The sequence below is a fragment of the Aspergillus thermomutatus genome (genome assembly GCF_002237265.1).
Source record: "Aspergillus thermomutatus strain HMR AF 39 chromosome Unknown NODE_415, whole genome shotgun sequence".
Taxonomy (NCBI): domain Eukaryota; kingdom Fungi; phylum Ascomycota; class Eurotiomycetes; order Eurotiales; family Aspergillaceae; genus Aspergillus; species Aspergillus thermomutatus.
The window spans coordinates 1-16,682 of NW_020798465.1; the positions used below are offsets into that span (position 1 = coordinate 1).

Sequence of the window (16,682 nt, forward strand, 5' to 3'; positions counted from 1 at the left end):
ATATACAACAATATCTCGCCGCGCAACTTCGTCGTCATCGTGCGATGAGTATCAGAGTCAGCCCCCAACCTCCACCCCAAATACACAGACCACCCCGCATTCACCACCCCAAACACCCCCGCCGGCGCATTCCCCACAAACCCGCTCAGCAGGTTCGACGCCTCAAAGACCGTCCGCTCATCGCCAAAGATAGCCATGATCGTGCCCGTGCCGACAAGCAGGGCCCCAGCCCCAAGCAAAACATCCATGAGGACGCGATCCAGGAGCTCGGTAAGGATTTCGCGCGTGTTGACGCCTAGACGCCCCCGCTCGACGACGCCGTCGCCTCCGGTACTGGTGGGGGCGGCGGGTTGGGAGGATTTCAGGGCCTTCCGTTCAGAGAGTAGCAGGAGGACGTTCGCGTAGCTCAGGGCGAGATCCCGCGCTGCGAACAGCGTCATTAGGAGTGCGATGGGTCCGAATATCCCCATGCAGATCTTTGCGTGGGTGGGCACGGGGACCTCGTTCCAGACGTTGGCGGCGAAGTCGCCTGCGTTGGCGAGTTCGAGGTAGCCGACGCTGGCGAGGAGGCTGTTTTTGTATTTTGGGGTGGAGGAGAAGATGCGGAGGCGGTTGCTTTCTTTGTTAGTGTTGTTGTTTGTGGTGGTGGTGGTGTTAACGTTGATGTTGATGTTGCTGTTGATGTTGCTGTTGATGTCGCTGTTGATGTCGCTGTTGATGTCGCTGTTGATGTCGCTGTTGATGTCGCTGTTGATGTCGCTGTTGATGTTGCTGTTGATGTTGCTGTTGATGATGATGATGATGTTAATGTAGGGGTGGAAATGAGAGAAACATTGAGATCAGTTTTTGATGTTGTTGTTGATGCCATTGCTGTTGATATGGCATTGTTACTGTAAATTGAGGATGGTAAGGAATCGAGGAGCAAAGAACAGAAGTCTGGGACTTGAGAAATCAGGACATGACAGACGGCAGTTGTTCTATGGGTCCGCTTACATTATATAATGCGATGCAGATTAAGCTCTCTTGGCGTCGCCCTGTAGGGCTGAACCATTCTTTCCCACGAATTATGTGCTGCAGCTTACACCGCTGGAACATCGCTGCCTTCATCCATACTAATGCTATTTTTTTAATTATCGAGCTTATCTAGGTAAGATGATTCTATAGATACTATGTACTCCTACGCTACTCTCTTCTTTTCCTCCCCACTCAACGCCTTGATCAACTTCACCCCCACCTCCTCCGCCGTCCAGCGCTGTCCCTCCCAAAATTCCGCCTCCCGTTCACTCGCATACGGCATCTCCTTCCTGAGTTCTTCCGATTTGGCTTCTACGGGATCTGTCGGGGATGAGTCCCTCGACGAGCTATACACATCCACATGCTCATTGAACCGCACCCGCGGCTTCCCGTTCCCATGGGCCGTCCTGGCACAAAACGTCTCCAGGTAACTCTTGCGCACCGCATAGCGTTTGGCAGCTTCGCAGCGGAGCGTTCCTGAGCCAAGTTTTTGCAGTCCCGTGCGCACACCAAACCGAACCGCCAGGTATACCTGTTCAACGATGAATAGAACCAGCAGCAGCGAGGACATGTGGACCTCCTTCATCCCGTCGCGGTAGAGATAGGCAATACTGGCAGTCGAGAGTGTACCGAGCCATGTCAGAAACTCTAAGCCCTGGAGGGACGGTCCGATCGAGTCCGCGCGGATTGGCGGCGGCCGCTGGCATTCGAGGCTGAGCTTGAAGAAATCACCGCGCAGTTCGAGCCAGTTGTTGATGAGAAAGAGTAGAGGGACGAGTGGCCATGCGATACCAAAGAGGGCTAGGTATCCGTACTGCACGCACATCTCGAGCGTATCTTCGTGGACGTTGTACTCGTCCGCTTCGGCTTCATTGCGAATCCGAGTGAGGAACGCTGCCTCCTCGGCGGAATCGACCAAGAGAAGATCGGTGAGTTTGGAGTGGGAGCGTGGGCGGCCCGCTTGCGTTTTCTTGAGACGGTAGTCACGCCACTTTCTCCAAAGGACCTTTTTCACGTACGGCAGGACGACCTCCTCGCCAAAGCTTAGGACTTGACCTGTCACGGAAAGGTAGATCACTTCTTGCTGGAAGCGGGAAGTGTCCACCTGGAACTCGGTCGACATCGACGAGTGAAGGCCCGTGACATGAAAGATGTCCAGGTAAGGGACGATCTTCGCACCAAAGGGGACGTAGACGAACGCAGTCAAGAGAGTTGGTAGAAACGCAGTAATAAAGTTCATCACGAACATCTTCGCGGTCTGCGCCAGATCATACTGATCTTGTGTGCGATAATTCTCGTACTCCGTCAGTCGAGTGGCAATGTCCGTCAGCTTCGAGGTGATTGTCGGCAGCGAGAGAGAAAACAGCACGGTCGGAAGAAACTCCAGATACCCTTTGAGCGGGCCCGCGTAAACTTCCGAGATGAACACTTCCATGGCAAAGGTGACAACAATCAAAGTGCCGAGCGCTAAAGTGGCGACCGTAGCAAAGGGGACAAGCAGTAGCTGGCGCAGAAGCTGCTTTCGCATGGAGAACACACGGACGGTTTCTCCTGTGATAGGGTCCTGCACCTCCTTGTCCCAGACATACTGTGGTCGGTTGACCTTTAGCGCTCCGACCCCTTTGACATTCCATCGCAGGCTTAAGTCTGTCTCGCGGATCTTCCAGTACTCGACAAAAATGATGCACCAAACACAGTTGACCACTGCGCAGATGACGGAGTATGGGCCAAAACATAGCCAGCAGATGACTCCCCATACGGCAGGGAAAACCAGAAATGATGAATAAGAATGGATGAACGCAAAATAAAATGCCGTCTGCTAATGTCAGCTTTGTCTATTGTCGCCTTGTTGACCACTAACCTTCTCGCCAAACAAAGCACGAATCGCGTTCAAATCCTCATCGGTCAGCGTCACCGATCGACCCATCTTGCGCAGCAGCTCGGCATTAGCAGCCTGATCATGAAGCGGAAACGCAGACGAGATGTTCTCCCATTTTCCTATCTTCGGGGTGACGCCAGCACCACCCAGGTATCTCTGCCAGGTTACAGCGTGATAGACCGATCGGAGTTCTTCGGCGGGGGTTTCAGCGTCGGCGTAGTCCCTTCCAACAGGGAGTTCGTGGATAATTCCATACAGCCAGTCTTTTACTCTGGCCAAGTCAGTTGGTGAAAACAGTACTGTTTATAGAAGGCGAGGTACCTCGACTCGTAAATCATACGTCCTAAGTGGTCGCGGGGGACCCGGACACAGACCAGCAACGACGCGCCATGACCATGTCGGACTTGGATTTGGAGGCGTGCTCCTTTGAGATCACGGATCAAATTTTGAAACTCCTTGATTGCTCGAGATGTGTCTGCAGGTTAAGGCTAGCGCGTCAGTAACATTCAACAGAGGAAGTGTGGACGTTGCAAGTACGAACCGACGTCTTCGAACTGATAATGGATCACCCAGTCGACACCAAGATTGTCTAGCTCTGCGTGGTCAAATTGGTGATGGTGAAAGACAAGAAGAGCCATGGTCCGAGGGGGATGGGGAGGAAGAAGCGGTGTGTGGACTGTGGAGAGGAGGAGGAAGTGCTTCGAGTTGCGTTAGTCAATTGAGATTATTAAGACCAATTGGCCGTTGCTGCGTCAATTAGTATGAAGATATTCCTGTTTAGACATCACCAACGGATGTACATGCATTGGTTTCGGTCCATCTATGGAGAGGTTGTCCCACGAGTCTTGCATGATGATCAGAGTACGCAACTCAATTGATCCTAACTCATAAGCGCAGAGACTTGACCTGCAAGCATAGTCAGTCCCCTATTCCTATGTCCTTTTGACTTTCGACCCTTAAGCATGCCTTGTTAGTGACTCGTCAATGGACAATCTTCCTTCTTGTCCGTTGTGGATCTCAGTTTAGGCATCACCATTCTCGAGCGAACCGAGGCTCGTGCCAAGCTTCAGCCCTACGGGGCGCATACCTAAGCTTTGCTTTGTCGAAGTTAAGTGTCCATCAATAGTAGAAATGAACTATCATCATTCTTCGGCATTCTTTCGCTTAATCAAAGATTCAATCCTACTATCATAAATCATGTCCATATACTGATTCCCATAGAGCTGTTTACATCATTAACAACAAGCATAATGTGTGTACTGTATACCCCTTTTCCGAGATGTGTGGTAGCACTGGAAGGCTGTAGAATGCTAGGACATGAACCACATGGTCCTATTCGATCAGTAGGTACATCAGACAGTAGGGGATAGCTCAACTTACATCTCATAGACTATCGAAGGAATTTTCTTCCATAGTCGCCAGCTGGTGTGGAGTATGAACATGATCCCTCCGGTTGCTGCGATTCCCGCCCCTACTGTTAGGTGGGTTCGGGTACTGTATGATCAACATCAGCCTTACCGAGGGCCTTGCGTGATGTTTCAGTATTCATGGGCACTTACACTATACTATGGGTTATTGTCATGACAACAGCAAGAGATTGATTAGTCTTCGGTGCTAATCTGCTAGCTACTTCGTCCTCTGTCGCAGTTATATAACTTAGTCATACTCCTCTGGCATTCATTCTTGCTCTTCCCTGCCGAGACTAGGCACTCAGGCTTTCGAGTTTCGACTCTACATGATTTTCTTGGCTAAAGTTGTTCCATGGCGTTTATCTAGGTAAAAATCTTCAGTCTCATGATAAACTCATATAGAGACCATAACTGGCCCAAGAAATGCTGCTGCCTGCGCCTAACATGAATGGAAGGGTGGGTAATCTCCATACCACAAAATACCCGAAGCGGAGCCGAATCCCTCACTTTTTATGTCATTTATGTAAATTATTCCGTAACGGAGACGTTTACTACGGTCTAGGAACTTGATCAGCCAATCATAGCCGTCAACGTCCAGTGATAATTTATAGCAGTAAGGGCCAGCATGAGGCAAGGCATCCATTTTCTCCAATTGAGATAGATGCCTTTTTCCAAGTCAAATAAATAATCAAGGTCCATTAATGGCAACAGCCACACACCGAAACCATAAATCCCCCCGCCATCCAATGTGGCTGTTCTTCAGCAATTGAGCTCTAGGACATCCGACAGCGAGAGCAAACAGCAGAGAGCAGCTTCCCGAGTTCCTATCTAGTTCAAGACAAATACATCATCATGCTTAATTGCATCACCAACACCATCAACATTCACCAGCTCCTCTCGACCTCCCTTGATCTCATGGCTCGCAGGTTATTCCCCGGCCAGAACGTGGCCTTTGGGTTGAGCCTGTTCCTCTTTACATTCATGTTTCTGCCGACGCTGGTGATGCTCTTGGCCGTCATTGTGTTCTTTGCGTTTTACTATCCACGGCTAGGAAAGTCGACGGCTCTTCGCAATGATGACTATTGAGCGAAGGCTGTTTGACTGGGTAGAGTTGGTGAGTACCTAGCCTTTGAAGTATGGAGTATATGGTTCGGGTACTGACGGGTCTAGATGTACGATGTACGATGCATTTGGGTCGGAGTTATGAGTGCTATTGGAGTTTCGGAGTTGTTCTTTGCTGTATACCATGCATAAAATTTTCTGATGTTATTGAAGAGGTGGATGATAATGACGCTTGCTGAAGACTACCTTATCGACAATGTCAGATCACTTGGAATGAAGAGCCACTGTCATGGCAGATATACCATTCAATGTTTAACGCGGATCTCAAATCCACAAGGTTCCCAAGAGCCTCTTGTTACGAGTCTGTAGTTCTCAACCAGTTAAAAAGCAGTCAATGGTCCATCGACAGAGCCCAATGGCCACATGAGGATCCATCATTGTTCGCCCTATGGCCTGCGTCACTTGTTGACTGTTCTTTCCACGGAGACTCCAGACAGTCGTTTTCAATCTAGTTTCAATGGCAACATTCCTTCTAGCCCGCTCGCTTGGGCTTTGCAAAGGAAATCGTCCCTCGGCCGTAGCATGGGTTGTTGTGGTGGCTTGTGTGGTAGCGAGTTCGTTCCGGCTGTTGTAGCTTGAAGATGTCTTGTGGTGTGGAGGGATCGTTGTAAGGTGGCTGTTAGTGTTTTAATATGTGTTGCGGTTCTATTACACAATAATCTGGTCAGTGAAGGCCATAGAGCTTAAAAGAACCTAATATCTAGTCTCTCAGGATACTGTAATGAATTTCTGATTGTTGCAGAGGGGTCTCTCGAGGTTGCTGTACTACGCTCTGCCAGCAATGCAGCTATTTACAGTTCCAACCTTGATGCTTTCGAAACACGTGTCAACAATTTCGAGATACCAAAACCATATTTTGCCATGAGAACATACTTGGAGTGGGCCTTGTGAATTGTGTCTTCGAAAACCCCTGCACACGGCTCCGATATTGGGACAAATGTGCCGTGGTCAGTGAGGGTTTTGGCATAGTCATCAACTGTAGATTGGTGATTATGATGTGCGCTATGTACAGTTTTTCACTGCCATCGCGCAGACATATCCTTAGGAGAGTGATTCATATTTTCAGTCCGTCATTTCATGTAGAAGGATTTTGCACATATACCAACCGGATCCACCGAAGGGAACCCCATTAGATTACTCCTCACTGCTCGCGGACATCAACCTTGTCGATTCCGCGTATTCTCCTGTATATTGTACATGAAAATCGAAACTCAGTTCTCCAACAAGACTCTTCACGTTGCTTCAAGTTGTTAGTTAAGACCTCAGCAGGTTGCCAGAAATGTAAAATACCTTAATAACTCCTTCAGGCTAAAACTCACGACCGACCTCAGAACCTCCAGAGCAACGAATGCAGAAAACGCGGGATCCTCCACATGCCTGATGCTCAATAGTTCCTGGTCGATTTTCTGTAGCTGTCGCGCCAGAGGAAACGACTGCCCCACGGACAGGTAGGGCGGTAGCGGCTGCACATTCATCACGGAAGCCGACAAGTGACAGAGCAGAGAGGTGGTGGAATGTGATCTGAAGTCTGCCGACTTCAGCGCAATGGCCGCCAATTGCCGGACCCATTTATCCTCCGAGTTCTTTCCATTACCCTTTTCCAGCGTCAAGATGTCGAGATTCTGCGTTGTGTGAGCCATTAGCGCCATGCTGGTAAGGATCCGCTGGATCTCGGCGATGATGTTGTCGTAGACGGTTTTGGGGAATTTGCCGCCGATGGGTGGCTCGAAGGAAGTAAAATGGCTGTGCATGCGGAGGGTGTTGAGGAGCATCATTTCCTCTTTGAAGACTTGGTGCCGTGCGGTTGTGAGTTTGTAGGAGGCGAATTCTATGTCTTGCACGTTGCCCACTTCATCCTTGAGCCAGAGCTCGATGGTTGCGTGCATGCAGCTGTAGAACTTGGCTAGCACGAAGAGGCTCCGTCCTAGGGCCTTTCGCAATTGTGATTTGGCGGTAATGGGGTAGGGAAAGATAACCCAGAAGAAGGAAATGGCACAGCCTGCTGCCACGGCTGCCAGTTTGTAGGGTCCAAAAAGGTAGATGGGATAGTACGGTTGGCCATTGGATGTTGCTACTTCAAGACCGAGTTTGCGGACCTAAAGAGAGTCAGCTGAGTCTGTAAATGACCAAGAATGGGGCTGACCTGTAGTTCGTAACCAATTATCACATTAAACGTAACGATGGATACTATGACCGCGCCGAAGTACTGAGGCATTTTGATCCAGAAATAGTACTTATGATGCGTAAGCCTTGGCCAGAAAGATCGGAGACCGTCGACATACCTCAAAAACATTTGCAAGATACAGAAACACGATTACACCTGCTGTCTTCCCGTCGACAATGTACCAGACAATGAAGCTCAAGATCAACGAAATCATGGTAGCAGCGATCCGAGCAACAAAACCAAACATCGTCTGCCCACTTGTCGGGTTCATTCCAATCACAATGACAATCATGGCCCAGATGCATCGTTGTCGGATGAAGAAGTTTTGTGTCTGATGCAAATAAGCCAGAATACCAACGGAGAATGCTGCTGCAGCCACACGAAAGCCAAAGACGCTCTGCTCAGACCGGATGGCACGTGAAATGAATCGCAAAATCCTGCTTCCCTTCTCAAAGAGGTTCGTTGGAGGCATGTGCTCAGGATCGGGGAAGTGCCTGCGTGCGTCATCTTCATGGATTGAGGGAGGGTCGACGTTTGATGACCGCCCGTCGTTCGATTCCTTGACTGTCTCAGAATTGAGAGAGAACCATTCCTTAATGGTCTTCTGTTTCGGAAAAATCAATCTATTCCGCTTCATCGTTCCATCTACGACCTTCCTGTTTGCAAACTTTATCAATTCCAGCGTCGCCTTCAAGAAGTCATCCTGCAAATGATCCAGGTATAGAATGAGAAAGAACTCTTGCCTGACTTCCGAGTCGGACGTTATCTGCCTCTGGCTGCCTTCTGTTGAAGCGTTGTAATCGTCCTTTTCTGAAATAGAAAAGGCCTCAAGTGAGGCCAATGCCCTCGGAAGCTCTTTTCTACGCGAGAAGAACCGACGCAACTCGTGCTCGAACCTCGGTGTAAAGTCCGACTGTAACGGATTTAGCTCCTCTCCTCGCGATTCTTCGTCTTTCCCGCCCTCTTTCTGCTTCTGTAGTTTTTTCGGCTGGATGAGTTCTAGCGTCAACAGCATATAGTGCAATCCTGCCATCATCAGCTGGTTGGAATCCACCAGCCGTCTATGCAAAGTCTCAACAACGTTCTGTATCTCTGAGAGCTTCAGAGCCTCCTTCTCTGCGGGTTCGAATAGCTCTCTGCCGGCTTCACGAGGACTTTCATTCTTGACGATCATCTCCAAAATCTCTGGCAACATGGCCATTCCCGAAAGCGGTAACAGAAGACCCCGAAGAAGATTATTGATGTCATTGAGATCGTCTGCAGATAGTTTGCCCCAAGCAAATTCGTCCTTAGAGTAGAATAGGTTGGCCTGCAGTTTGCCGTGCAAGGCGTTCAATTTTGTTAACGTGTCTGTCAATCCTCTCTTTTTCTGTTCCAGATTCGATTCGGAATTGGATTTGTCCGTATCGCGCACACTTCGGGCTGTCCGTGTTCGATGCAATAGTCCTCGAATCCCTGTCCATGCTTCACCCGAGGAGGTTCCCTCCACAAATGAAATTTGGGCCTGCATAAGGGAATCTATTTGGGCCACGTAGCTCTGAATATCGTAGAAGACATTTCCTCTGCTGGTGTTAGGCAGAATGAAGAGCGAAACACCAGTGGCAATTGCAAAACCAAGTAGGAAACCTTTGAGTAATCTTGCTATGAATTCCAAGCCCTCATCTACCGTTACGAATGTCCCGCCACGGGTCAATGTGACGCAGGAAAAGATAGAGAAAGCAACCATTGTGTCTTGCAGCTCGATAGGTCTCCATGCTCGAAGAGTGTTCGCTCCCCTGTCAAGCTTTTGTCAGTGATTTGGCAGACGCCGAGAATGCGAGGGCCGAACCAGATCATGACTATCAACCATATCGCGGACACGGCACACGCGTCGCTATTGTAACCAGTTTTCTGACTTTCGCTAGCATCTGGGGTCGTACTGTGTTCTCTCGCTTTCACGGCGGAGAAAACTGCGAGACAGCAGAGAGATGCAGCCACGCACACTGCTAGGAGATTGAAAAGCATTATCTTCATGAACTTCGCGCGAGGCATTAACGCTTGAGCCACGACGGACATTAAAGCTGCAAGATAGCCAATGGTCGTCGTAATGTCCGCGACAGCACTACTCTGGTGCCTTTTCTATGGTTAGTACTTAGGAAAATTTCCCTGATCTCGGGACATACATTGCAATCACGATGGTCGGTGGTAATGCACCTTTCAGCATCATGAGGAAAGTTCGCAAGTCCAGCCCGAGATGGGACTGCCACATCAACGGATTGAGCATACTGGTTGTGAGAAGTCAGATTTGTACATGACCTGAAACGGAAAAAATCCCACCTGAGGAGCTGAGTCAACTCCGATGTCCCAGAGGTCCTTGTGTGAGCCATAGTGGCTTAACTGCGGCTTGCAGTAGAACAAGATGCTCATGCGGCAAATCGCGCTCTTGGATCACATTGACACTTCGACTAGATCTCAAATGTTGACTTGAAAGGTTTCTTTAAATCAATCTTCACTGTAGAGACAAAAGAGATCGATAAGACTCGAACACGGTTCTGGTTCGGGTTGCCGTTCCATTGTCTTGTGGCGTGTGCCGATGTAGCTGCCGATTGGGTTTTTCTTAAACTTTGTAAAGATTTTCAGGTTCCCAGGAAAGTTTGCAGATATGGTCGGCTGGAAGATGGCTTATCATATCTTAACCTTGTGTCTTTCAATACCTTATTGTCAAATGAGACGTCCTACAGACAAGGCAGGTGAACGCACAGTAACAGACAGACACCATCGGCATCACAACTCCTTCTCTCTGATGTCATGTGACGTGATCCAGCCTCTGGCATTTAACGACAGTCGGTTTACACTACAAGGTCAAGAATAATCAGTCTGCGGGTGGTTAAATTTCTTATCATTCCTTATCCCTTTCATTTAGATCTATCTTCATAGATAATTGCGGTCCTTTGGGCCTCTAACCTCAAGCAACCAATATTGGTCAGCTTATGGAAAGTATTCCGGGTAATCCCTTTGCCGTACTCTGTAGTCCTCTTTGGAATCCAAGCCAAAGTCTCATCAACATACCTCTCTCCTATGCATATATACTCCGCACTACACCAGTTGCTGCTTGATACACGATTATTATTCGTGAGTTTGATCCTTTGCTGTAGTCAGTGATGTTCTAAAGGAGATAATATGGCTTCTTGATGCCTGTAGCACTCATGCTCCACAAGTGTCTATTGCCCGCAAGCACCTGCACCTGGGCTTCTATGCGAAATCGTTTATATCGGCTACTATCCTTCAGTTGAGAAAAGACCTCGATGACGTTCTATTCAAGACTAGCAGAACGGACTAGGCAGATCATGAATCATGAACCATAGTGGATGAATCATAATCATGCCTCAGGCATCTCTGATGTGGCAATGTCAACCGTCTCATTTTATTTCAGGCTTCAGCCACAGTCTCACAGCCACAATGGGCACAGTGGAGAAGATGATATGGGACACGAGGATCTTTCCCTAACCGCTAGGTACTATCTCCTTCAATTGGCTAGTGGCCACTGGCCCGTTCTAGGTTCTGTTGATGACGGGAAATGCCCGACTGATCAATCATTAGAATATCGAGTGTTCAACTCACAATTTCGGCATCTTGCAAGAAGCGACTGATGATATCTTCTTGTGTGTCACTTCATCTAGCCATCTTCACTGAGTTGGTATGAATTACGTATGCTTCAATTTGGAGTGACGTACATTGTTGAGCAAAGGGAGTGACTTGCCCACTTTGGTGCTGACGGAGACGCGGAAAATCCTGCCACCGAGGTGGAGAAACTCACCCCTGACATTGTCTCAGCCAACCACAATCAGTCATCTGTATCTTAGCCTAAGGCATTACCGATATCATTGGACGCCAGCCTTATGAGGATTTTGGGGTTCCATAGTCCACTACCGTAGGTCAACCTCAGTGCGCATTCCTGGAGGCATGGAGTTGGAACTGATCACCTCTGGTCATAAAATTGATCAAATTTCATTTTCGGACTGATAAAAGTTCCTCTCGAAAATAGGAATGATCTGCTCTAAGTAATGGCGCGAAAGAATGATGCGTTTCAAACACAAGAACATCACAGAGCAGGCTACAGGAGTAGGACAGCAGCTAAGGATGACTTCAGATGACATTTGAGGTGTTACAAGTTACAACCACCCTAGAGAAGTGGAAAAGTGAAGCGTGATTGATAACAAAGATGAGGCGAATTGATAGGCTAGCTGTGGTTGTAGAGTGACTTTTGTGCCTTGTCATAGGCTGTTGCTGAGCCCACCATGAATTCAAATTAGGTATCCCATGGAGTCTGGACAAATGCTGATCCTCTCGAGCTTGGCAAACATCATCGGCGCTCGACCATGTGCCAAGCTACTCCATATAACGCCCTGCTTCTCCCTTCTCTCACAGGAACTTTGGACAGTCCCTCCAAGCTTCTCTTTTCGAAGCTTGATTGCTTCTTTTCTCTTAAAGCGCTCTTGGTCATAGGCTTGTTGCCTTTCATATCGATTTACCTACAACTTTTCTTCTGAAATACATGCGTAAGTTACCCCTGGCTATCCCCTAAGGTTCCTATACGATTGTTTCCGCCGTAATATTATTTCTTTACATTTGCCCTGCTCTTCTTATTGTTTTTCCTTCCTCAGAGTGCGCTGTTTCAGCACTGTGTAACATATGTGGCAAATGCACAATTTCTGTCAATTCCAATCATTCAAACTGACACATTCTCTCCTTGCATATAGACCGGATTCAATCGTGGGCGAAAGCTCACGCGTCGGATCGCAGCTCAGCTCCCCAAGATTCCTCCAAACAGCCAGCCAACGAGACCCCGGACTCGGAGACCGCAGAGTCTCGACATAATGGGCAAGTGAAAGGGCAGTTTGAGGACCTGGAAGGTCCAGGATCCAACCCTCAAAATGAACAGAAGCCACCCAAACTAGGACTCATTGTCCGCATGAAACATGGCATCGTCCGATTTGGCAGACATACCAAGGAAGTTTTATGCCATAGCTGGGTCAATGTCCTGCTGGTCTTTGTGCCCGTCGGTATTGCCGTCGAAGCGGTAGGGTTAAATCCGGCGGTGATTTTCGCGATGAACGCGGTTGCCATCATCCCTTTGGCCGGAATACTGAGTCACGCAACTGAGTGTGTTGCCAGCCGTCTGGGAGATACGGTCGGGGCACTCATCAACGTTACATTTGGAAATGCCGTGGAATTGATCATCTTGTAAGTTACGCTACTTTACTTCTGGCGGGTTAGAACTAACATTGATTAGCATGTAAGTTTCCATTGACAACTTTTCTGCGTCTGAATCGTAAATAACTCGATTTACCCGACCAGCATTGCACTCGTCAAGGTACGTTTCTCTCCACTCTATCAGATGATCTTGCTAACAACTGCAGAACGAGATAAGGATCGTCCAGGCCTCCTTGCTAGGCTCCATCCTAGCTAATCTACTGTTGATCCTGGGGATGTCTTTCCTTTTGGGTGGTCTTCGCTTCCAGGAACAGGTAGGATAGTCTTGCGCGCAATATCAGGCCCGTGCTGATTGTCTCTAGATTTACAACAGCACAGTCACTCAGATGAGCGCATGTCTCCTGAGTTTGAGTGTCACCAGTCTTCTCCTGCCTGTCAGTAGTCCACTGAATTTTACACACATAAACATGCTGATTATTATCTGAATAGACTGCATTCCACGCATCTTGGTCGAACAGTGCATCAGCTGACAGAAATACTCTGAAAGTTAGCCGTGGAACTAGTGTGGTAAGCATTGTTATCGTCAGCCAAACGTCTATCATTCTCATATTGTGCAGGTGCTGCTCCTCGTGTATATTCTCTACATCATTTTCCAACTCAAATCCCACTCATATCTTTATGCGAGCATTCCACAGCAGATAATTGATGAAGAGTCTCATCCTGGTGTCCTGGCGGAGTTTATGAACAGTTCTTCCGATTCATCAAGCAGCTCGTCTGACGAATCCGATGACACCACAACATCATGGACAACCGCAAAGCGCATCAAACGAGCGATGAGACATCGCAGACGTCGAAAGTCCAGCACGAGCTCCAATCATACTGCCTCTGGCACTCTGAGCAAGAAGCATTCTGGCGATACAAGCCTTCCAGGGCTGAATGAGAAGAGCAGCCCTAACGAAGCACCGACTTCCAACCATTCCATTGCCATTGATTTTGCGGACGACGGTCACTACGAAGCAGATGATGATAACCGGATCAACGAGCCTCGCTCGATAGATTTTGGCCCGCGGTCGATTGGCGAGCACGAAACATCCAAGAAGGGTCGCAGAGCGAAGAAGCGAAACAGCAAAAAGCACAAAGCCCACAAGGAAGACAAGGTCAACGCCTTGGTCACCGATGCATCGGTTCAACGACCGTCCCTGCCATCTCATCTGTCTGCGCCTGTCACTGATTACATCAACTCGCCCCAGCCAGGTGATGATGTTGCCGCTCTGCCGAAAAGAAAGTCCCCGTTTCTACCCACGATACCATCATTACTATCCAATACTGTCTTTTCAAACACGACAGCTTCGAACAACCCTACCCAGTCAGCAGCTGGAAATCCTGCTCTTCGACGCACGCGGTCTCTTCCTTCTCGCATGAATCGTCCTCCTCCGGTTGGGAACGCAGTCCAGTTTGCTAGAGGCGCTGCTCGTATACCAACTACGGTTGATGTCACGGCTAACAATACTCCTCCCGAGCACAAAGAGTCTGAGATATCGCGCACGGCTGCCGTGGTTATGTTACTGGTGTCAACGGCGCTTGTCGCAGTTTGTGCCGAGTTCCTGGTGGACGCCATCCCAGAAATGATTGAGAGTTCATCAGTCAGCGAGGCGTTCATCGGTCTGATCATTCTACCTATTGTCGGTAATGCTGCAGAACACGTTACCGCTGTCAGTGTGGCCACCAAGAACAAGATGGATTTGTCCATTGGTGTGTCCGTGGGAAGCAGTATCCAAATTGGTGAGTCTAGCAATATGCCCGTACGATTCCGGATTTCTGACGGGTTCTAGCAATTTTCGTTACACCCCTGGTTGTCATTCTAGGCTGGTGCATGGACAAGGACATGTCTCTGTACTTTACCCTGTTCGAAACCATCTGTTTGTTTGTGACCGCTTTCGTGGTCAACTTTCTGGTTCTGGATGGTCGAAGCAATTACCTCGAGGGCGCGCTGCTTATTGCCGCCTATGTCATCATCGGGTAAGTTATTGCGCTTTTTTTGAATTGACCTATTCCTGATTGTACTTAGTGTTGCGGCCTTCTTCTATCCTGGAAGTGACCAGTCTGTCGATGTTGCCAGTGCTGGCTCACATTAATGCGATTTGCAATGAAAGTCGGAGCAGGTATGATCCTGCAGGCCATCATTGATCATGATTGTATGAGCTTTGGTATCATGAGTGATTTCACCCTAGTATGGTCAAGTGTGGATAATGCTAGTGCAAATTGAAGCGTTAAACTCGCTGCATATTTGGCTGGACAATGGTGATATGGACAGGGTTGGGAGTTCCAAATGTATCTACTTGAATCAGAATGTCTTCTGGCATCTTTTGATCATTCATATATCGCTCACTGCTCTGATAGACTTGGTCACTTCTGCGTCATATTCGAACCTAGAACATCGACGACGTCGATGTCCGTTGCCAGGTCGCTTTGTATGACCCCTATATGGTTCATCTCGAAGATCAACTTCTTAGCCCCACATCCATCCCTTAACGAAGAGCAGAGGATCATGGGGCAGGCTACGGAATATCAGTCATTCTTCCGTCAGGAATATTCCGGAATCTCCAGGACCAAGGTGGGTATCGGTAAATGGGTACCTAAATGATAAGAGGGGCCTGTGGCTGGGCACACAGTTCGACAGCAGTGCAGCATGTAGGACCACAGTCACAGCCACTCATTGTGACACACGTGGCTTGTTTGAAAATACCTCACTCATCCTGCTACATCCTTATCCACTACGGAGTCCTGTGTCATCAGTTACTCCCAGCCTGGGAAGTCAGTCCTTCTGCCTGATGCCTTGTCCGTCCAAGGGGCTATCCCTGATATGGCTCCTTAAGGCTGAACCCGAACCGCTTCCGCTTGAGAGACGAGTGGCTTTCTGGGCCAATTATTAGATGAGGAAATGACTGACACACCGGTGTGGCTAGTAAGGGCCAAGAGTATCCGATTGGGTATAGGATAGTGGGCGTGACTCAAGAGCTCCACACACCAGCCCTGCCGTGGCGCCAAGGAAAGAGGGACTGATGGTTGTTGGGTGCTTTGTTTCTTGCATTGCTGTTGGACGAGTCATATGGTCAGTGTGTGTGATAGCACTGAGAGGAGGGGATGTTTAGTTGTGGTGCAGGAAAGCTGCCAGAGTTGAGCGGTTGAGTACTCCGTGGTTAGGAGAAGAAAATCTACATTGTGCTGTCTGCGTAGAGGAATGATTGTGGATCGGGTATGATTTTAGCTGGTCATGATAGCCAGGGACTCAGGGGTAGTCATTGATATACTACTCCGTACTAGGTATATTGTTGATGTTCCATTGCCGGACAGAATGTATCTGCCTAATCGTTGAACTATTGACAGTTCCCCGTCGAAACTAATAGCCCGGTGGATACACTTCTTAGTGTCGACAATCGCCTTCGAATTATGCAAGCGGAACGGCCGTACGCGCCGACAGGATACAAATTCATACAATCTCAATAATCGTAAATGTGATTTGGAGCGTAGGTGTACTGGTATGCATACATGGACAAAGTGTCCCCTCCCCTCGTCAGTACCACATAAAAGGCTCGACAGCTGCTCAACTCATCTTTCTTATTTTCTTTCCTAGAGATATCCATCGTGAACTTACCTTGACTACCACATACTTCACTACGCACACAAAGTCTCAGTGACCATGTCCTACTACGGAGAAAGAGATACCTACTACGGCGGCCCGCCTCAATCCTCCTACGGCCGTCCCCCATACGACCGCCCCCCCTACGAGCAACAGCAACAACAGCCACCCTACGGCCGCCCTCCCTACGACAGACCACCCCAGGATTCACCCTCCTACAACCAACCACCCTACGACCGCCCCCCCTACGAGCGTCCACCC

At 48.8% G+C, this 16,682-nt stretch overlaps 4 protein-coding genes across 4 annotated transcripts; 2 read left to right on the plus strand and 2 right to left on the minus strand.

The window, feature by feature from the left end:
- Positions 1-90: 90 nt before the first annotated feature.
- CDV56_100041 (anoctamin family protein) lies at positions 91-3,531 on the minus strand (the record flags this gene model as incomplete). The annotated part of the gene is made up of 5 exons (XM_026753660.1): positions 91-615; positions 1,182-2,830; positions 2,876-3,164; positions 3,215-3,368; positions 3,435-3,531. Coding segments are annotated over 5 exons (2,714 nt in total), but the record flags the coding sequence as incomplete, so codon positions are not given.
- Positions 3,532-5,154: 1,623 nt separating this feature from the next.
- On the plus strand, positions 5,155-5,388 carry CDV56_100987 (uncharacterized protein; the record flags this gene model as incomplete). Its single annotated transcript, XM_026754606.1, has 1 exon — positions 5,155-5,388. One exon carries the CDS (start codon positions 5,155-5,157, stop codon positions 5,386-5,388), a length of 234 nt encoding a protein of 77 aa, XP_026609786.1.
- Positions 5,389-6,558: 1,170 nt separating this feature from the next.
- Positions 6,559-9,954, minus strand: CDV56_101197 (uncharacterized protein; the record flags this gene model as incomplete). Its single annotated transcript, XM_026754816.1, has 7 exons — positions 6,559-6,664; positions 6,715-7,520; positions 7,568-7,657; positions 7,707-9,363; positions 9,417-9,701; positions 9,751-9,852; positions 9,905-9,954. The coding sequence occupies 7 exons, from the start codon at positions 9,952-9,954 to the stop codon at positions 6,559-6,561; spliced, it is 3,096 nt and encodes a 1,031-aa protein (XP_026609787.1).
- A 2,168-nt stretch (positions 9,955-12,122) lies between these two features.
- On the plus strand, positions 12,123-14,916 carry CDV56_101988 (putative membrane bound cation transporter; the record flags this gene model as incomplete). Its single annotated transcript, XM_026755607.1, has 9 exons — positions 12,123-12,126; positions 12,328-12,811; positions 12,926-12,941; positions 12,988-13,095; positions 13,144-13,215; positions 13,271-13,348; positions 13,399-14,563; positions 14,614-14,800; positions 14,850-14,916. 9 exons carry the CDS (start codon positions 12,123-12,125, stop codon positions 14,914-14,916), a joined length of 2,181 nt encoding a protein of 726 aa, XP_026609788.1.
- Between the last annotated feature and the right edge of the window lie 1,766 nt (positions 14,917-16,682).